Raw genomic sequence first — 22,588 nt, forward strand, 5'->3', positions numbered from 1 at the left:
CAGCGAGAAGACATGTGGCCAAAACGCAAGCACTTAAAACACCGCATAGGAGGTGGGATGTACGGCTTCACATCACAGCGATAGACCATAATCTTAACTTTCTCAGGAAGGGTATCCCCTTCAAAGGCCAGGATAAAGGCACCAGTATCAATACGATTATCTTTAGGACCCTTCTGAACACGCCGAACAAAGTGAACACCCCGCCGTCCGAGATTGTCCCGAAGTTCCTCATCAGTTTGAAGGATGAGGTCTCTGTGAAAAATCACACCTTGTACCATATTTAGAGACTGGTGAGGGGTAATGGACACGGGAATTGTGCCAAGATGGGTACAGGCACGAAGGGCCGCAGATTGGGCAGCCGAAGCAGTTTTTATCAGTAATGAACCCGACCGCATCTTGCTCAGGGAGTCCACTTCGCCGAACTTGTCTTCAATGTGTTCCACAAAGAATAAAGGTTTGACACTGGTGAAAGTATCTCCATCAGTCCTGGTGCAAACTAGATAACGGGGGAAAGGTTTTGCCCCTAGACGACGGGCCTGACCCTCCTCCCAGGGGGTAGCCACGGAAGGGAAGGCCGAAGGGGCAAGAGAAGCAGCACTTGAGGAATCAGTACCACGCAGAGAGACGGCCGCAGAAGAGCGGCCAGAGGTTTGGACCCTTATGCGTTTCATCGGCATAGCGTCCGCCCTGATACCACCCACTCCGATCAGGGGCTCTCCTCACGGGCGCCACCCAGCCACAGCAAGGGCCGTCTGGCACGGCGGCCATTGCCGGGAGTTCCGATGCTCCAGGATGACGAGCAACCACTCCAAGGCATGCATGAGGAGGTCACAGCTCAGGTATCAGAAGTGTGATCCCTGTGTGTTCAGGGGGCTCAACCAAAAGGGTACATAGCGACCCCACCACACGGGCTGGCTACTGTGCTGGCTATGCACCCTAGCATCAGACAACGACGTAGAAGAAAAGGTGGCATATACTAGGAGGGCACACGTCGGAGACACTAGGTAAGGTGCTCTTCCCCAAATGGCTCACACTACGGAAGAGAAATTTTGGAATGGAGGTCAAACCCCAGAGGGGGACCAAGGAATGCCAAAAGGAGGAGATGATTACGCAACAAAGCCAGAGTGTAAAACCAACAGAACCAGGAGGATAGCGGGGGCCAACATAAGCAAAGACACCAATAGAGGGAGAGGAGAGGGCGAGGGGAAAGGGGTATGGAGGGGAAAGGAGGGGAAGGGAAAGGAAATGCAGCCCGGGAGAGAAAGAAGGCTGCAATGGCTCGGGGCCCCGTGCTCGCCACGCACGTATCCACGAAAGAGTTGTGGACCCCCTGGGGGAGTCGTAAACGTGATGGTACGCATTTCTCCTCCTTACACGAGGCATCACAACAACGTTTCACCAGGCAACGCCTGTCAACTGCTGTTTGTGTATGAGAAATGGGTTGGAAACTTTCCTCACGTCAGCACGTCGTAGGTGTCGCCACCGGGGCCAACTGTGTGAATGCTCTGAAAAATCATTTGCGTATCACAGCATCTTCTTCCTGTCGGTTAAATTTCGCATCTGCAGCACGTCATCTTCGTGGTGCAGCAATTTTAATGGCCAGTAGTGTAATTGTAATTATCACTTCCCCATATTCAAGGGTTAAATTTGTAAAAAAGTGGTTTATGAAAACTGAACTGACTAGGTTAACTTGAGCTCAAGTCCATTATAGCATATAGGAAGGAATTGCATGTATGCTCATATATATTTTTCCTTAAACCTCTATCACAGAAATTGGCTCATATGAACGTCGTATTTTTGATTGTTTATATGTAATTCTTATTGTGTCGGTGAATGCGTACCTTCTAGCAATGCTAATTTTCTATTTGTATGATAGTTCAAATCACCTGTAGTTGATTTGTACATATTAACACTGGGATCTACGATTAATTGGAAAATTTTTTTAAATGCGTCGCCACTAATGTCTTCGGACCAATCAGTACGTCATTCAGTGATGTCATGTCACATTTTGCATGTTCTGGATCAAAACATGTATTTCATGGTATACTACATGCCGTACCGTCAGAAAATGAAGTTGTATATAATGAGTCTCCCAACATGTGGTTGGCCTGGACTTAATACTTACTACTGTACTTCAAGAAACTTGCCACATTGATGTAATGATCTGCGGCGATACATATTTTGAGTGATTTACTGAGCAGTGAGCTTATGTGCCTGTTCACATGACGCAGATTTCATACTCAAGTGTATATAACTTATCCACTATAACTCATTGCTGTCATTATTATGCCATAAATGAGACTTATCTACATCTATTACGAGAACCTGTTTTCTCAAAGAGATACTACTTTAATGCTTTCATGACATTTTTTTATATTCAGCAAGGTACACCTATGTCTTTTATGTTGTTGTGGTCTTCAGTCCTGAGACTGGTTTGATGCAGCTCTCCATGCTACTCTATCCTGTGCAAGCTTCTTCATCTCCCAGTAACTACTGCAGCCTACATCCTTCTGAATCTGCTTAGTGTATTCATCTCTTGGTCTCCCTCTACGATTATTACCTTCCACGCTGCCCTCCAATACTAAAATGGTGATCCTTGATGCCTCAGAACATGTCCTACCAACCGATCCCTTCTTCAGGTCAAGTTGTGCCACAAACTTCTCTTCTCCCATTTCCTATTCAACTATTCAATACCTCATTAGTTACGTGATCGACCCATCTAATCTTCAGCATTCTTCTGTAGCACCACATTTCGAAAGCTTTTATTCTCTTTGTCTAAACTATTTATCGTCCATGTTTCACTTCCATACATGGCTGCACTCCATACAAATACTTTCAGAAACGACTTCCTAACACTCAAATCTATACTCGATGTTAAATTTCTCTTCTTCAGAAATGCTTTCCTTGCCTTTGCCAGTCTACATTTTGTATCTTCTCTACTCGACCATCAACAGTTATTTTGCTCCCCAAATAGCAAAACTCCTTTACCACTCTGTCATTTCCTAATCTAATACCTCAACATCAACCGACTTAATTCGACTACATTCCATTATCCTCGTTTTGCTTTTGTTGATGTTCATCTTATATCCTCCTTTCAAGACACTGTCCATTCCGTTCAACTGCTCTTCCAAGTCCTTTGCTGTCTGACAGAATTACAGTGTCATCGGCGTACCTCAAAGTTTTTATTTCTTCTCCATGGATATTAATACCTACTCCGAACTTTTCTTTTGTTTCCTTTACTGCTTGCTCAATATACAGATTGAATAACATCGGGGAGAGGCTACAACCCTGTCTCACTCCCTTCCCAACCGATGCTTCCCTTTCATGTCCCTCGACTCTTATAACTGCCATCTGGTTTCTGTACAAATTGTAAATAGCCTTTCGCTCCCTGTATTTGACCCCTGCCACATTCAGAATGTGAAACAGTATTCCAATCAATATTATCAAAAGCTTTCTGTAAGTCTACAAATGCTAGAAACGTAGGTTTGCCTTTCCTTAATCTTTCTTCTAAGATAAGTCGTAGGGTCAGTATCGCCTCACGTGCTCCAACATTTCTACGGAATCCAAACAGATCGTCCGCGAGGTCGGCTTCTATCAGTTTTTCCATTCGTCTAAAGAATTCCCATTAGTATTTTTGCAGCTGTGACTTATTAAACTGATAGTTCGGTAATTTTCACATCTGTCAACACCTGCTTTCTTTGGGATTGGAATTATTATATTCTTCTTGAAGTCTGAGGATATTTCGTCTGTCTCACACATCTTGCTCACCAGATGATAGAGTTTTGTCAGGACTGGCTCTCCCAAGGCTGTCAGTAGTTCTAATGGAATGTTGCCTACTCCGAGGGCCTTGTTTCGACTCAGGTCTTTCTGTGCTCTGTCAAACTTTTCACGCAGTATCATATTTCCCATTTCATCTTCATCTACATTCTCTTCCATTTCCATAATATTGTCCTCAAGTACATCGCCCTTGTATAGACCCTCTATACACTCCTTCCACTTTCCTGCTTTCCCTTCCTTGCTTAGAACTGGGTTTCCATCAAAGCTCTTGATATTCATGCAAGTGGTTCTCCTTTCTCCACAGGTCTCTTTAATTTTCCTGTAGGCAGTATCTATCTTACCCCTTAGTGAGATAAGCCTCTACATCCTTACATTTGTCCTCTAGCCATCCCTGCTTAGCCGATTTGCACTTCCTGTCGATATTATTTTTGAGACGTTTGTATTTCTTTTTGCCTGCTTCATTTACTGCATTTTTATATTTTCTCCTTTCATCAATTAACCCTTTCAGACCCTGTGGTTACAATTGTGTGCATTAATTTTCACTTCTTAACTGCAATAGAAATATCTTTCCTCAATTTGGAGCTGATGTACACGCTTGTGAATGTTCATTCTTTTCACCATGCGCAAGTGTTATCTGTTGTGCAGCGCTATAGACATATCAACAGATTAATGTAGCAGTGCAGAGCAGTTTGTGACCTTGAAAGTATCCGGTAGTCTTAAGTAAGCTATAACCCACAGTATAGTTGAGTACCATTGTTGTTTTGCATGAACATTGTAGAATGTTCGATTTTTTTATTACAACAATCAATATTTCAAAATCATTTGTTTTAGTCAGCAAAAAGAAGCGATATTTTTCTGTGTGCACAGTTGTAGCCATGAGGTCTTAAGAACAATGTTTTACATAACTTTGCGTATCTTGGGTTTCCTTCACATGAAGTGCTTGTTGGAACAGTTTCTTTTCATCCTGACGATTGTATGAATTTTGACTGGGATTTATTCAAAACATATGAAGTACGTTGTATTACTAGGTATTGTCATGAGCAACAATTAGGAAAACAGACATAGCATTGAAGCTCCAGTTGATGACAAATGTCGTTAGGTCTACTGTAAATTATTATTTTTGGGAAATACCACTACTGATATTATTATTTGTGAATATTTCAGTTCTGTTGATCATGTCGAAGAAACAGTATTTCAACATTGAGCGAGATGCAGATGCCATTTTAGAGATGCTGCTGAACGGAGAGGTGTCATATCGATTTATCATCAGATGAAGAATCATTTCCTGATGTAGAATCCTAGTGTACTTCAAGAGAGAGAAGGAAGTCAGAGGGGTAGCTGACAAAATAGAGAGAGGAGAAACCAATGATGAGTCAACTGCAAATAATGAAAGTGGTGTGTTCAGTGACAATGATAACAACGATAGTGATATTCAAGACAGTGATCCACTTACAATGAGCTCAGTGATGTAAAATACATATTGTCAGGAAAAAAAGACATCAAGTGGCGTCATCGTCCTCTCTCTATAGTGGATTCATATTACAAATGGGAAGAATGTACTGAAAAACAGGAAATACTTTCTCCTTCAACTTATTTCAGCAAGTACATTAGCAATGATCTGTTCAGTACTATGGCTGACATGACAAACCTATATGCCTTGCAGAGTGGAACAATTAGCAATTTCAAACAAACTACACCAGCGGAACTCCAAGTCTTGTTTGAGCTTCATATAATTACGGGAACTCTAAAATTTCCTAGAGTCCGAATGTATTGGAACACAACATTGAAAATGCAATTATTCTTGGACAGTATGCCCGGAAATAGATTCTTCCAACTCAGAACAAATTTACATCTTGTTAGCAACATGGCTATACCAGCAGACAAAGACAAGTTCTATAAAGTTCGGCCCTTTATATACTGCCATCCGTAACAGGATATCTCGAATAGAAAACGAGGCCGACCATCTGCCACACCTCCAGATACACCTGTTCATAGACGACGAGGAGAAACTAGGCCTCCTGAAGAGATTCAGTTTGATGGAACACAACACTTGCCTCTTCATGAAAATGGTGCACTGCCTACCAGGTGCAAATTTCTGGGATGCAAGGGACGTTCATGAATAAAATGTGAAAAATGTAATGTACATCTTTGTTTGTCAAAGGAAAAAACTTTTCGTTCATTTCATGTTAATTAGAACCACATAATGAACATAATTCCTGACTCATTTCATTTTTAATTAAAACTATGGTGAATTTTGCATGTATCTTGTGTGTAAATGATTTCAAATTTGTGTGTAATGTTTAAATAAATTAGTTTTGTCTGCTACGATTTCAGTGTTGATTGAGACCTAGTGTACACAAATGTGTACCAATTATTTTCGAAAATGGTAACATTTTTATAAATGTTGCTTCTAAAATCATTAAAAAATCATCCAAGTCAATTACAGTATTTAAAAAAATTTCCTTCCTCCAGAAAAAATTCAGGTCTGACAGGGTTAAATTCAATATTTCTTCTGTTACCCAAGGGTTTCTACTAGCCCTCGTCTTTTTACCTATTTGATCCTCTGCTGCCTTCACTATTTCATCCCTCAAAGCTACCCATTCTTCTTCTACTGTATTTCTTTCCCCCATTCCTGTCAATTGTTCCCTTATGCTCTCCATGAAACACTGTACAACCTCTGGTTCTTTCAGTTTATCCAGGACCCATCTCCTTAAATTTCCACCTTTTTGCAATTTCTTCAGTTTTAATTTACAGTTCATAACCAATAGATTGTGGTCAGAGTCCACATCTGCCCCTGGAAATGTCTTACAATTTATAATCTAGTTTCTAAATCTCTGTCTTAGCATTATACAATCTATCTGATACGTTTTAGTGTCTCCAGGGTTCTATGTGTACAACCTTCTTTCATGATTCTTAAATCAAGTGTTAGCTATGATTAAGTTATGCTCTGCGCAAAATTCTACCAGGCGGCTTGCTCTTCCATTTCTTAGACCCAATCCATATTCACCTACTACGTTTCCTTCTCTTCCTACTGTCGAATTCCAGTCACCCATGACTTAGATTTTCATCTCCCTTATCTGTATAATTTCTTTTATCTCATCATACATTTCATCAATTTCTTCATCTGCAGAGCTAGTTGGCATATAAACTTTTACTACTGTAGTAGGCGTGGGCTTCGTGTCTATCTTGGCCACAATAATGCGTTCACTATGCTGTTTGTAGTAGCTTACCCGCACTCCTATTTTTTTGTTCATTATTAAACCTACTCCTGCATTACCCCTATTTGATTTTGTATTTATAACCCTGTACTAATCTGACCAAATGTCTTGTTCCTCCTGCCACCGAACTTCACTAATTCCCACTATATCTAACTTTAACCTACCCATTTCCCTTTTTAAATTTTCTAATCTACCTGCCCGATTAAGGGATCTGACATTCCACGCTCCGATCCGTAGAATGCCAGTTTTCGTTCTCCTGATAACGATGTCCTCTTGAGTAGTCCCCTCCCGGAGATCCGAATGGGGGACTATTTTACCTCCGAAATATTTTACCCAAGAGGACGCCATCATCATTTAATCATACAGTAAAGCTGCATGCCCTAGGGAAAAATTACGGCTGTAGTTTCCCCTTGCTTTCAGTCGTTCGCAGTACCAAAACAGCAATGCCGTTTTGGTTAGTGTTACAGAGCCAGATCATTTTTTTTGTGGTTTTAGGGCGCACAACTGCAATGGTCATTAGCGCCCAGTTTACGTTAAGAATGCACCGCGAGGCACAAGTTTAAAAACAACAACTAAAAGGGAAAACACGATAAAAGACAGATTGACAAGCATAGGATTAAAAAAACAGCATAATCAAATGTCCTTAGAGAGGTTTGTCAAGTTGATAAAAAGAAGAACGCGAGCAGCTGCTCGTGGGTCATCCGCTAAAATGGCATCTAGAGTACATGGCAGGCCAAGATCAAGAAGCAGTGTGTTAAAATCCGGACAGGACGTTAAAATGTGGCGGACCGTCAGCAATTGCCCACATGGGCAGAACGGCGCCGGCGCAGCCGTCAGCAGATGGTGATGGCTGAACCGGCAGTGTCCAATTCGTAACCGGGCCAAAACGACCTCCTCCCGCCGAGAAGGGCGGGAGGAGGACGTCCAAGCCGCGGGAAGAGGTTTCAAGGCCCGAAGCTTGTTGTCCGTAAGTGCAGCTCAATCGGCATGCCACAGCGATAAAATGCGCCGACAAATTACCCTGCTACAATCCGACGAAGGGACACAACAAGAGGCTGTCCGAGGCTGGAGGGCTGGAGGGCCGCAGCCTTGGCCGCGGCATCTGCAGCTTCGTTCCCAGGGATACCGACATGGCCAGGAACCCACATAAAGCTAACCGGAGAACCGACGTCCACCAGCTGCTGAAGAGTGTTGTATCCGGTGCACGAAAGGGTGAGCCGGATACGGATCACTGAGGCTCTGGATGGCGCTCAGGGAATCGGAGCAGATGACATGAGCAGAATGTCGGTGGCGGCAGATGTTGGTTGGTTGGGGGGTTAAAGGGACCAGACTGCTATGGTCATCGGTCCCTTGTTCCAAAGACAAAGAACACCCACAGAGAATAAAAACAAGGAACAGAAGAGATCACAGACGACACAGAACAAGAGATACTGAGACAAAGACAAGACAAAACAAACTAAAACCACACAGAGTGTGACGGTGGTTGGCCGACCATAGACATAAAAAGGAAAGGCCAACCACTGAGAAACACATTAAAAAATCAGTGTAAAACCATAGGCCAAAGGCCAGAATCAACACAAATCATTAAAAGAAAACAGAAACACTCAGAGTAAATGATAAAATCCCCCTGCCCGAATAAAACGTAAAACTGAGTCAGCCATAGTGGAGTCGTCTGTTAAAAGGGCAGGGAGCGTAGCAGGCAGCGCAAATGTCTGCCTGACCACAGCTAAAAGGGGGCAGGCCAGCAAAATGTGGGCCACTGTCAAAGCTGCCCCACAGCGACATAGAGGAGGGTCCTCCCGGCGCAGTAGATAACTGTGTGTCAGCCGGGAGTGGCCAATGCGGAGCCGGCAAAGAACTACTGAGTCCCTGCGAGTGGCTCGCAGGGATGACCGCCACACAGCCGTCGTCTCCTTGACAGCACGGAGTTTATTGCGCATTGTCAGTTCCCGCCATTCAGCGTCCCATAGCGCCAAGATTTTGCGGCGGAAGACTGCCCGCAAATCAGTCTCTGGGAGGCCAACGTCCAGAGATGGCTTGCTGGTGGCCTCTTTCGCCAGGCGGTCAACATGTTCGTTACCCGGGATACCGACATGACCGGGGGTCCACACAAAGACCACAGAGCGGCCGCAACAGGCGAGAGTATGCAGAGACTCGTGGATAGCCATCACCAGACGAGAACGAGGGAAACACTGGTCGAGAGCTCGTAAACCGCTCAGGGAATCGCTACAGATAACGAAGGACTCACCTGAGCAGGAGCGGATATACTCTAGGGCACGAAGGATGGCGACCAGTTCAGCAGTGTAAACGCTGCAGCCATCCGGCAAGGAACGTTGTTCGGAATGGTCCCCTAGAGTGAGCGCATATCCGACACGACCAGCAACTATCGAACCGTCAGTGTAAACAACACCAGAGCCCTGATACGTGGCCAGGATGGAATAAAAGCGGCGGCGGAAGGCCTCAGGAGGGACTGAGTCCTTAGGGCCCTGTGCCAAGTCGAGCCGAAGGCTAGGGCGACGAACACACCATGGGGGTGTATGCAAAGTAGCCCGGAAAGGAGGTGGAACAGTGAAACCCTGGAGCCCAGAGAGAAGCTCTTTGACGCGGACCGCTATTGTACAACCAGACCGCGGCCGACGTTCTGGCATACGGACGACCGACCGCGGGAACAGGAGGCGATAGTTTGGATGCCCGGGCGAGCTTAGTACATGGGCAGCATAAGCGGCCAGCAAACGTTGGCGTCGGAACCGCAGTGGAGGTACACCTGCCTCCACTAGTACGCTGTCCACAGGGCTGGTGCGGAAAGCACCAGTGGCAAGGCGTATCCCGCTGTGGAGAATCGGGTCCAGCACCCGTAACGCAGATGGGGATGCTGAGCCATAAGCCAGGCTCCCATAATCCAGACGGGACTGGATTAACGCCTGGTAGAGCCGCAACAGTGTAGAGCGGTCGGCGCCCCAGCGGGTGTTGCTCAAGCATCTCAGAGCGTTTAGATGCCGCCAACACGTCTGTTTAAGCTGCCGGATATGAGGCAGCCAAGTCAACCGGGCATCGAAAACCACCCCCAAAAACCTGTGGGTCTCCACCACAGCAAGGAGTTCGTCGGCAAGATAAAGCCGCGGCTCAGGATGGACTGTTCGGCGCCGGCAGAAATGCTTAACGCAGGTCTTGGCTGCCGAAAACTGAAACCCATGCGCTACAGCCCAAGACTGCGCCTTACGGATAGCGCCCTGTAGCTGACGTTCAACAGCTGCAATGCCAGTAGAGCTGTAATAAAGGCAGAAGTCGTCAGCATACAGGGAAGCGGAGACAGAATGTCCCACGGCCGCAGCAAGCCCGTTAATGGCTATTAAAAACAGACAGACACTTAAAACAGAGCCCTGTGGCACACCGTTCTCCTGGGCGTGGGAGGAACTATACGAGGCCGCGACTTGCACGCGGAAGGTACGACACGACCAAAAATTGCGGATAAAAATCGGCAGAGGACCCCGAAGACCCCATCCATGAAGCGTAGAAAGAATGTGATGACGCCATGTCGTATCGTACGCCTTCCGCATGTCGAAAAAGACAGCGACCAGGTGCTGACGGCGGGAAAAGGCAGTACGGATGGCCGACTCCAGGCTCACCAGATTGTCGGCGGCGGAGCGGCCTTTACGGAACCCACCCTGAGATGGAGCCAGAAGGCCCCGAGACTCCAGTACCCAATGCAAGCGCCGGCTCACCATCCGTTCAAGCAACTTGCAAAGAACGTTGGTGAGGCTAATGGGACGGTAGCTGTCCACCTCCAGAGGGTTCTTTCCAGGCTTCAAGACGGGGATGACAATGCCTTCCCGCCACTGCGACGGAAACTCCCCCTCGACCCAAAGACGGTTGTAAAGATCGAGAAGGCGCCGCTGGCAGTCCACTGAAAGGTGTTTCAGCATCTGACAGTGGATGCCATCTGGCCCAGGAGCGGTATCAGGGCAAGCAGCGAGGGCACTGCGAAATTCCCACTCACTAAATGGAGCATTGTAAGATTCTGGGTGGTTGGTGCGAAACGAAAGGCTCCGACGTTCCATCCGCTCTTTAATGGAGCGGAAGGCCTGGGGGTAATTCGCAGAAGCGGAACTCATACCAAAATGCTCTGCTAAGCGATTGGCAATGACGTCGGAGTCAGTACAAACTGCTCCATTCAGTGAGAGCGCAGGGACGCTGGCAGGTGGCCGATAGCCGTAGACGCGTCGAATCTTGGCCCAGACCTGCGAGGGAGTGACATGGAGGCCAATGGTGGACACATACCGCTCCCAGCACTCCTTCTTGCCTTGGCGGATAAGGAGGCGGGCCCGCGCACGCAGCCGTTTGAAGGCGATAAGGTGGTCGAGGGAGGGGTGTCGCTTGTGACGCTGGAGCGCCCGCCGGCGATCTTTAATCGCTTCAGCGATCTCAGGCGACCACCAAGGCACAGCCTTCCGCCGAGGGGACCCACAGGAATGGGGAATGGCAGATTCGGCGGCAGTAACGATGCCGGTGGTGACCGATTGAACCACCGCATCAATGTCATCGGTAGAGAGAGGCTCAAAAGCGGCAGTGGAGGAGAACAAGTCCCAGTCAGCCTTATTCATAGCCCATCTGCTAGGGCGCCCAGAAGAGTGGCGCTGTGGTAGTGACAAAAAGATCGGAAAATGGTCACTACCACACAGGTCGTCATGCACACTCCATTGGACAGACGGTAAGAGGCTATGGCTACAGATTGAAAGGTCAATGGCGGAGTAGGTGCCATGCGCCACACTGAAGTGTGTGAAGGCACCATCATTTAACAGCGAGAGATCGAGCTGCGACAATAAATGCTCAATGATGGCGCCTCGACCTGTTGCCACTGACCCACCCCACAGAGGGTTATGAGCGTTGAAGTCGCCCAATAGCAAGAAAGGTGGCGGCAATTGGGCGACCAGTGCAGCCAGGACATGCTGCGAGACATCACCATCCGGTGGAATGTAAAGACTGCAGACGGTAACAGCCTGTGGCGTCCACACGCGTACAGCGACAGCCTCTAAAGGCGTCTGGAGAGGGACAGATTCGCTGTGCAGAGTGTGAAGGACATAAATGCAGACGCCACCAGACACCCTTTCATAAGCTGCTCGGTTCTTGTAATAACCCCGATAGCCACGGAGGGCGGGGGTTCGCATCGCCGGAAACCAAGTTTCCTGGAGAGCAATGCAGAAGAAAGGGCGAAGGCTGAGAAGTTGGCGGAGCTCAGCTAAATGGTGGAAGAAACCGCTGGAGTTCCACTGGAGGATGGTATTGTCCATGGCTGAGAAAGGCGTGACAGGACGGGGAAGGCAGATTACGCCGCTGGGTCACCTGCTGCCTCCGATTGAGCACCCGTGCTAGTGTTATCCATGGCGTCTGAGGGACCGGCGAGTTCTAGGTCCTCAGCGGACGCCAGGATCTCCACCTCGTCCTCAGACGCAGAGCTGTAAGGTGGCGGTGGGGTGGCTGCCACCGCGAGTTCCTTGGGCTTAGAGCTCTTCTTCTTTGATTTCTCACGCTGCTCCTTGGGTTTAACTGGCTGGGAGGGCTTCACCGATTCAGTCTCCGGGACTGAGGAGGATCGTGAAGCCCGTCGACCAGCTGATTGCGGGCACTTACGCCACTGGCGGTCGTCAGCCTTCCCACTGGTGGAAACCTGGGAAGGGAGGGACCCGAGGGACCCCTTGCGAGCGTGAGAAGCCGAAGAAGTTGGACACTTCTCCGGCTTAGAAGCAGGGACGGACGTCCCTGATGGGGGGGATGGTGTTGCCCCTGAGGTAGGTGGCGCAGGAGCAACCCGGTGGGTAGAGCCCCCCACTGGCAAGGGGGCAGGAGGAGTCTTACTGGTTATCGAGCTGGCTGGAAGTCGTGAAACTGATGGGGCGGGCACAGGTGTCGTAGCGGCGGCGTAGGATGACGTCATTCGCACGGGATGTAATCGGTCGTATTTCCGCTTGGCTTCAGTATAAGTCAGTCGGTCCAGGGTCTTATATTCCATGATTTTGCGTTCTTTCTGGAAGATTCTGCAGTCTGGCGAGCAAGGTGAATGGTGCTCCCCGCAGTTGACACAGATGGGAGGCGGGGCACATGGAGTATCGGGATGAGACGGGCGTCCGCAATCTCGACATGTGAGGCTGGAAGTGCAGCGGGAAGACATATGGCCAAACTTCCAGCACTTGAAGCACCGCATCGGGGGAGGAATATAGGGCCTGACGTCACATCGGTAGACCATCACCTTGACCCTTTCCGGTAACGTATCACCCTCGAAGGCCAAGATGAAGGCACCGGTAGCTATCTGATTTTCCTTCGGACCCCGATGAACGCGCCGGACGAAATGTACACCTCTGCGCTCTAAGTTGGCGCGCAGCTCGTCATCAGACTGCAAAAGAAGGTCCTTATGGTAAATAACTCCCTGGACCATATTTAAACTCTTATGCGGTGTGATCGTAACAGCAACATCCCCCAACTTATCACAAGCAAGTAACCGTCGTGACTGGGCAGAGGATGCCGTTTGGATCAGGACCGATCCAGAGCGCATTTTTGACAAGCCCTCCACCTCCCCAAACTTGTCCTCTAAATGCTCGACGAAGAACTGAGGCTTTGTTGAGAGAAAAGACTCCCCATCAGCTCTCGTACAAACTAAGAATCGGGGCGAATAAGTGCTACTGCCATCCTGAGAGTTACGTTCCTCCCACGGCGTGGCCAGAGAGGGGAACGTTTTCGGATTGTACTTTTCAGCATTAAATTGAGCCCGAGAACGCTTAGAGACTGCTGGCGGCTGGCCGCCAGCGACAGATGATGTACCACGCTTCATTGCGGGTCATCCGCCCTGATGCCACCTACTCCGACCAAGGGCCCTCCCCACGGGCGCCACCCAGCCACAGCAAAGGCCACCTGGCAGGATGGCCATTGCCGGGAGTCCCGATGCCCCAGGGAGATGGGCATCTACTCCTTGGCATACGTGGGGAGTGAACGGCGCAGGCATCAGTAGAGCGATCCCTGTGTTGTCAGGGGGCTACAACCAAGAGGGTACATGGCGACCCCACCACAACGGACTGGCTACCGTGCTGGATCTTAGGTGCAAAAATGGCCAAGGTCGTCGTCACAGTTAAAAGAAACACTGCAGAGTGCAGCGTGGTAATCGCCCATGAGATCGAAAACGAGCGGGACACCATCGCAACGACGAGAAAGACGGCAATAGGTCTAATTGCACGAAGGATACAGTGCACCATGTAAGGTGCCCTTCCCCAATTGGCTCGCTCTTCGGAATAATTTGGATAGATGGAGGTCAAACCCGAGAGGGGACCATCACATAAGGCCGAAACGTTTGAGACTCCTTTTAGTCGCCTCTTACGACAGGCAGGAATACCGCGGGCGGCAGATGTAAAGAACAGCCTGGTAGAGGGCAAAGAGCTCAGCTGTGAATACCGAACAATGGCCATGGAGCCGGTATTTGAAACTTTGTGCCCAACAATAAAGTAACACCTGACCCCGTCATTGGTCTTTGAGCCATCTGTATAAATGAAGGTCATATTAATGAACTTCGAACGAAGTTCGACAAAACGGGAGTGGTAGACCGAACCGGGAGTGGTAGACCGAACTGGGAGTAACCTCCTTTGGGAGCGAGCTGAGGTCAAGGTGAACGCGAACCTGAGCCTGGAGCCACTCTAAAGGTTGCAGGGAGTGAAAAATTAAGGTGTTGAAGGAGGCGACGAAAGCGAACTCCAGGGGGTAGCAGGGCAGAGACATACAACCCGTGTTGACGGTCGAGAGAGTCGTCAAAAAAGGAACGATAAGACGGGTGGTCGGGCATTGACAGTAGCCGACAGGCATACCGACAAAGCAGTATATCGCGCCGGTAGGTGAGTGGCAATTCGCCAGCGTCAGCATGAAGACTCTCTACGGGACTAGTATAAAACGCTCCGATCGCAAGTCGTAAACCCCGATGTTGTATGGAGTTGAGGCGGCGTAAGATTGATGGCCGTGCAGAGGAGTATACGAAGCTCCCATAATCCAGCTTGGAGCGGACGATCGACCGATATAGACGAAGTAGGACGGTTCGATCCGCTCCCCACGACATACCACTGAGAACACGGAGGACATTTAAAGAACGGGTACAACGGGCAGCCAAATATGACATGTGGAGACCAGCTAAGTTTCCTGTCAAATGTAAGACCTAAAAATTTTGTTGTCTCAACGAATGGGAGAGCAACGGGACCGAGTCGTAAGGACGGTGGGAGAAACTCTTTGTAGCGCCAGAAGTTAATACAGACCGTCTTCTCGACAGAAAAACGGAAGCCATTGGCGACACTCCATGAGTAAAGACGGTCAAGAGAACGCTGAAGACAGCGCTCCAGGACACGTGTACGCTGCGCGCTGCAATAGATGGTAAAATCGTCCACGAAAAGGGAGCCTGATACATCAGCTGGGAGGCAATCCATTATTGGATTGATCGCTATGGCGAAGAGAGCGACGCTCAAAACTGAGCCCTGTGGCACCCCATTCTCCTGGCGAAAGGTGTCTGACAGGACAGAACCCACACGTACCCTGAACTGTCGATCCATTAAAAAGGAACGAATAAAAAGAGGGAGGCGACCGCGAAGGCCCATGTATGCATGGTGCAGAGAATGCCCGCCCTCCAACAGGTGTCGTAAGCCTTCTCCAAATCAAAGAACACAGCCGCGGTCGGGCGCTTCCGCAAGAAGTTATTCATAATGAAGGTCGACAAGGTAACCAGATGGTCAACAGCAGAGCGGCGCTTACGAAATCAACATTGTACATTGGTAACTAGGCATCGAGACTCGAGCAGCCAAACCAAACGAGAGTTAACCATTCGTTCCATCACCTTACAGACACAGCTGGTAAGCGAGATGGGTCGATAACTGGAAGGCAAGTGCTTGTCCTTCCCTGGCTTAGGAATCGGTACAACAATAGACTCGCACCAGCATGCGGGAACATGTCCCTCAATCCAGATGCGATTGTAAGTACGAAGAAGAAAACCTTTACCCGCAGGAAAAAGGTTTTTCAGCATCTGAATATGAATATGAATAGAATCAGGCCCTGGAGCGGAGGACCGTGACCGGGCAAGTGCATTTTCGAGTTCCCGCATGGTGAATGGGGCATTATAACTTTCACGATTCGAGGAGCGGAAGTTAGGTGGCCTAGCCTCCTCTGCCTGTTTGCGGGGGAGGAAGGCAGGGTGGTAACGAGCGGAGCTCGAAACCTCTGCGAAAAAGCGGCCGAAGGCATTGGAGACATCCTCAGGGGCCACAAGGACGTCATTCGCGACCATCAAGCCAGAAACTGGTGAGTGGACCTTAGTGCCAGATAGCCGGCGCAGGCTACCCCAGACAACAGAAGGAGTAAAACTGTTGAAGGTGCTTGTGAAAGCAGCCCAGCTGGCTTTCTGCTTTCTTTAATAATACGACGACACTGTGCACGTAATCGTTTATAAGTGATACAATTCGCCACTGTAGGGTGGCGTTTAAAGGTGCGTAAAGCACGTCGACGACCACGTAAAGCGTCTCTACATGCTGCGGTCCACCAGGGGACCGGTACGCGACGTGGAGAAGAAGTAGGATGAGGGATGGAATATTCAGCAGCAGTGAGAATCACTTCCGTGAGGTGTGCGACCTGACGATCGCAGCTTGTGAAGGTTTGATCCTGAAAGGTCGCCCTGGAAGAGAAGAGCCCCCAGTCTGCTGCAGGAGATGGATAACACACGGGAATTGGTCGCTCGTATATGTATCAGAAAGTGCATACCACTCAAACCGGCGTGCAAGTTGGGTAGTACATATAGAGAGGTCTAAACGGGAATAGGTGTGAGATGTGTCCGAAAGAAAAGTAGGGGCGCCAGTATTGAGGCAGACAAGATTGAGCTGGTTGAAAAGGTCTGCTAACAGGGAGCCCCTCGGGCAGGATGCTGGAGAGCATTGAAGTCTCCAGTTAACAAAAATGGGGCAGGTAGCTGAGCAATAAGCTGGATCATGTCTGCCCTGGTAACGGCAGATGACGATGGAGTGTAAACGGTACAAATGGAAAATGTAAAAGTGGGGAGAGTAATTCGGATGGCAACTGCCTGCAGGCCGGTGTGCAATGTGATGGGATCGTAGTTAATATCATCCCGGACCAGCAACATAACCCCTCCATGAGCCGGAATACCTACCACAGGGGGTAGGTCAAAACACACAGAGGTGTAGTGTGCCAAGGCAATTTGATCGCATGGGCGTAGCTTCGCTTCCTGGAGGGCTACGACGAGCGGACGGTGCAAGCGGAGCAGCAACTTCAAGTCCTCTCGGTTGGAGCGAATGCTGCGAATATTCCAGTGAATAAGTGCCATCGTAAGAAGAAAAGGAAGATGAAAGAAGGGGTCACCTCGAAGGCCGCTGAGGGCCTGGCTTCGAGCGAGCACTGCCGCCACTAGCAGTAGGCGGACAGTCATCGTCCATTGGTTCTATAGGTTCATCGGCCATCTTGGTAAGATGGCCGGGAGGGGGAGCTTCCTCCGCCGGTGAACGGCCAGATGTTCGGCTACCAGCGGTGCGGCCAGGCGAAACGGCTGACGGCCTGGGGCGGTGACTTCTGGGTCTTCGTCTTAGCAGAAGCTGATGAAGGGGCTTGTGTCTGTGGGGTGATGGGAGGAGGAGGGGACGTCGACCGCGCGATCTTAGCACTGGCCGAACGGACGACCGTGGTGCCGAAGGTCAGATCGCATGTCTGGGTTGCCACCTCCCTGGTAGGCCGAGGAGAGGCGAGGACGGTACTGTATTTCCCCGCTGGGAGCAGCGTGGGCTTCCTACTAGCAAACAGCTTGCTAGCAGCCGAGGTGGACACTTTCTCTTTGACCCGAATTTCTTGGATACAGCGTTCTTCCTTATAGATGGGACAGTCGCGGGAGGACGCTGCATGGTCACCCTGACAGTTCACACAACGAGGAGACGGAGGTGGACAGTCACCGTCATGGGCATCCCTGCCACAAGTGACATTTAGCCGCATTGGAACAAGACTGGCGAGTGTGGTTAAAACGCTGATACTGGTAGCAGCGCGTAGGTGTCGGGACATATGGGCAAACAGAAATAACCTCGTAGCCCGCTTTGATGCGCGATGGCAGCTGAACACTATCAAAGGTCAAGATTGATGACCCTATGGACAGCCGTCACGCCCTGCTCAGCGAGGAAAGAATCTCCTCGTCAGTCAATCCGTCGAGGGATCTAGTATAGACCACACCACGAGACGAATTCAAAGTTCGGTGAGCCTCCACCCGGACAGGGAACGTGTACAGGAGTGTGGCTCGAAGCAGTTTCTGTGCCTGAAAGGCGCTCTCAGTTTCTAGTAACAAGGTACCGTTACGCAACCTGGTACACGACTTGACAGATCCGGCTATGGCATCTACGCCCTTCTGGATAACGAAAGGGTTGACAAAGGAGAAATCCTTTTCGTCCTCAGATCGAGAAACGACGAGGAAGTGTGGGGCAGGCGGTAGTACTTTTGTCACTGATGGCTGGTCATGTTTCCGTTTGTGGGCAGAAGTCGTGAGGGAAGAAGAAAAATCCATTGCGGAGGAATCCCCCATGATTGCCAGCATCTCCGATGGCGCGCTCCTTCCTTATTGGGACCCTCTCAGAGGGCACTCCCGCCTTAGGTGAATGATTACACCTCAGGTCACATCTCAGGTCACACCTCCCGACAAACAGACGGAGGGATGAAGGTATAAGCTCAGGCAATCACCCCTCCCCGGGGCTGACCTTATCCAGGGGGTACGTGCTTGCCTTACTTGTCTACCCAGGGCGGGGAATTACGCGTGGGTCGGCCTTAAGGCAAGAAGCAGCAGAAGAAGAAGAAGAAGAAGAAGAAGGCAAGCAGCAGCAGCAGAAGAAGAAGAAGAAGAAGAAGAAGAAGAAGAAGGCAAGCAGCAGCAGCAGAAGAAGAAGAAGAAGAAGAAGAAGAAGAAGAAGAAGGCAAGCAGCAGCAGCAGAAGAAGAAGAAGAAGAAGAAGAAGAAGAAGAAGAAGAAGAAGAAGAAGAAGAAGAAGAAGAAGGCAAGCAGCAGCAGCAGCAGCAGCAGCAGAAGAAGAAGAAGAAGAAGAAGAAGAAGAAGAAGGCAAGCAGCAGCAGCAGCAGCAGAAGAAGAAGAAGAAGAAGAAGAAGAAGAAGAAGAAGAAGGCAAGCAGCAGCAGCAGCAGCAGAAGAAGAAGAAGAAGAAGAAGAAGGCAAGCAGCAGCAGCAGAAGAAGAAGAAGAAGAAGAAGAAGAAGAAGAAGAAGAAGAAGAAGAAGAAGAAGAAGAAGAAGAAGAAGAAGAAGAAGAAGAAGAAGAAGAAGAAGAAGAAGAAGAAGAAGAAGAAGAAGAAGAAGAAGAAGAAGAAGAAGAAGGCAAGCAGCAGAAGAAGAAGGCAAGCAGCAGAAGAAGAAGGCAAGCAGCAGAAGAAGAAGGCAAGCAGCAGAAGAAGAAGGCAAGCAGCAGAAGAAGAAGGCAAGCAGCAGAAGAAGAAGGCAAGCAGCAGAAGAAGAAGGCAAGCAGCAGAAGAAGAAGGCAAGCAGCAGAAGAAGAAGGCAAGCAGCAGAAGAAGAAGGCAAGCAGCAGAAGAAGAAGGCAAGCAGCAGAAGAAGAAGGCAAGCAGCAGAAGAAGAAGGCAAGCAGCAGAAGAAGAAGGCAAGCAGCAGAAGAAGAAGGCAAGCAGCAGAAGAAGAAGGCAAGCAGCAGAAGAAGAAGGCAAGCAGCAGAAGAAGAAGGCAAGCAGCAGAAGAAGAAGGCAAGCAGCAGAAGAAGAAGGCAAGCAGCAGAAGAAGAAGGCAAGCAGCAGAAGAAGAAGGCAAGCAGCAGAAGAAGAAGGCAAGCAGCAGAAGAAGAAGGCAAGCAGCAGAAGAAGAAGGCAAGCAGCAGAAGAAGAAGGCAAGCAGCAGAAGAAGAAGGCAAGCAGCAGAAGAAGAAGGCAAGCAGCAGAAGAAGAAGGCAAGCAGCAGAAGAAGAAGGCAAGCAGCAGAAGAAGAAGGCAAGCAGCAGAAGAAGAAGGCAAGCAGCAGAAGAAGAAGGCAAGCAGCAGAAGAAGAAGGCAAGCAGCAGAAGAAGAAGGCAAGCAGCAGAAGAAGAAGGCAAGCAGCAGAAGAAGAAGGCAAGCAGCAGAAGAAGAAGGCAAGCAGCAGAAGAAGAAGGCAAGCAGCAGAAGAAGAAGGCAAGCAGCAGAAGAAGAAGGCAAGCAGCAGAAGAAGAAGGCAAGCAGCAGAAGAAGAAGGCAAGCAGCAGAAGAAGAAGGCAAGCAGCAGAAGAAGAAGGCAAGCAGCAGAAGAAGAAGGCAAGCAGCAGAAGAAGAAGGCAAGCAGCAGAAGAAGAAGGCAAGCAGCAGAAGAAGAAGGCAAGCAGCAGAAGAAGAAGGCAAGCAGCAGAAGAAGAAGGCAAGCAGCAGAAGAAGAAGGCAAGCAGCAGAAGAAGAAGGCAAGCAGCAGAAGAAGAAGGCAAGCAGCAGAAGAAGAAGGCAAGCAGCAGAAGAAGAAGGCAAGCAGCAGAAGAAGAAGGCAAGCAGCAGAAGAAGAAGGCAAGCAGCAGAAGAAGAAGGCAAGCAGCAGAAGAAGAAGGCAAGCAGCAGAAGAAGAAGGCAAGCAGCAGAAGAAGAAGGCAAGCAGCAGAAGAAGAAGGCAAGCAGCAGAAGAAGAAGGCAAGCAGCAGAAGAAGAAGGCAAGCAGCAGAAGAAGAAGGCAAGCAGCAGAAGAAGAAGGCAAGCAGCAGAAGAAGAAGGCAAGCAGCAGAAGAAGAAGGCAAGCAGCAGAAGAAGAAGGCAAGCAGCAGAAGAAGAAGGCAAGCAGCAGAAGAAGAAGGCAAGCAGCAGAAGAAGAAGGCAAGCAGCAGAAGAAGAAGGCAAGCAGCAGCAGAAGAAGGCAAGCAGCAGCAGAAGAAGGCAAGCAGCAGCAGAAGAAGGCAAGCAGCAGCAGAAGAAGGCAAGCAGCAGCAGAAGAAGGCAAGCAGCAGCAGAAGAAGGCAAGCAGCAGCAGAAGAAGGCAAGCAGCAGAAGAAGGCAAGGGAAAGAGTAAGGAAGACAGTGAGATGGAGAAGAACAAATAAAGGAACCAAGCAAAGGAAGGAAGAAACGAGAAGGGAAAAACCAAAAAGACCACAAATATAGGTCGTGGAACCGTCCGTCTCCGGACGCAGGCGCTAACTACCCCCTTGAGGGGGATGGACTCCTTTTAGTCACCTCTTACGACAGGCGGGAATACCTAGGGCCTATTCTAGCCCCCGGACCCGCAAGGGGAGGAGCCAGATCAGTCAAACATCCAGACTGTTGCCCCTGCAACTACTGAAAAGGCTGCTGCCCCTCTTCAGGAACCACACGTTTGTCTGGCCTCTCAACAGATACCCCTCCGTTGTGGTTGCACCTACGGTGCGGCTATCTGTATCGTTGAGGCACACAAGCCTCCCTACCAACGGCAAGGTCCATGGTTCATACGTGATTATTGACTAAAGACATTGTGGAATAGTTAAAATTTTTGCTAAAAAAGGTCTGAATAAATTTTGCCTGTGGTGAATCGTCAATTTTCAGAATGTAGTGAATTAAAAGTTTTTATTGTTCCTTTTATTTTTTTGGATCGCTTAAGGCTTGCTGACGATACTACTCATCATTCAGTTTCCATTAAAAAAGGATCAGTAGTTTCATCAGTAGTTATGACCACGCATGACACTCCACATGGGTCATAGTGTTTATTTTGAATTATTATAGCATGTTTTTGGATGCAGAATATTCTCGCAGTTGCAGTGGCAGGAGGAAAGGCAAGAGGTTAGTTGTCAGCTGCGTGCAGGGACATTACAGTATTAAGTGTTAGAATATATTTTAAAAATCGCAGTCACAAGAGTATTCATTTTTCATGATTTATAGGAAGAGTAATAACTTCTGATTTTTGTTCTCAATCAGAAGGGTTTTCAGAATATGTTCTATGGCTACATATGAGATTTTATGATAACGATAATAAAGTTTCTCTAGATACCTAGCAGTCTTTAGAGAAAAGGGATAGATATCGATAATGTTGTCCGAGATACAGCTCCACAAGTTTTTCATACGCCTGTTGCCGTAATAATTTTTGATATAAAACTTTCATCACGCTGAAGACAATTTTTGACAATAAAACTTTCGAAGTCACAGTTCGCATATCTGATGGAAAGTCACCGAGAAAACAGAAGTAATGTCTCGCGTTCCCTAAGGGAATGTTGTAGGCCTATTGTTCCTGATCTACATAAACCATTTAGGAGACAATCTTAGCAGTCCTCTTATTGTTTGTAGATGATGTTTCATATACCGTCATGTAAAGTGATCAGATGATCAAAACGAATTGCTAAAGTTTTAGACAAGGTATCTATATGGCGCAAAAAATGGCAATGGACTCTATATCACCCACATGAGCGCTAAAAGGAATTCGCTAAATTTCAGTGACATTATAAAGCTCAACTAAATACTTAGGCATTACAGTTACGAATAACTTGAACTGGTACGATCACATAGATAATATCGTGAGGGAAGCAAACTAAAGACTGCCTTTTATTGGTAAAACACTAAGAAAATGTAACAGGTCAACTAAAGAGACTGCTTACACTACGCTTG

At 48.5% G+C, this 22,588-nt stretch overlaps 1 protein-coding gene across 1 annotated transcript in view; it reads left to right on the forward strand.

The window, feature by feature from the left end:
* LOC124571193 (trichohyalin-like) overlaps nt 1–22,588 on the forward strand; it is a 173,331-nt gene that overhangs the window by 110,137 nt on the left and 40,606 nt on the right. Inside the window, exon 3 of the mRNA XM_047131109.1 lies at nt 19,112–20,993. Within this exon, the coding sequence (XP_046987065.1) occupies nt 19,112–20,993 (1,882 nt within the window). The remainder of the gene's footprint in view (nt 1–19,111; nt 20,994–22,588) is intronic.

This window comes from Schistocerca americana, chromosome 1 (assembly GCF_021461395.2).
Source record: "Schistocerca americana isolate TAMUIC-IGC-003095 chromosome 1, iqSchAmer2.1, whole genome shotgun sequence".
Taxonomy (NCBI): domain Eukaryota; kingdom Metazoa; phylum Arthropoda; class Insecta; order Orthoptera; family Acrididae; genus Schistocerca; species Schistocerca americana.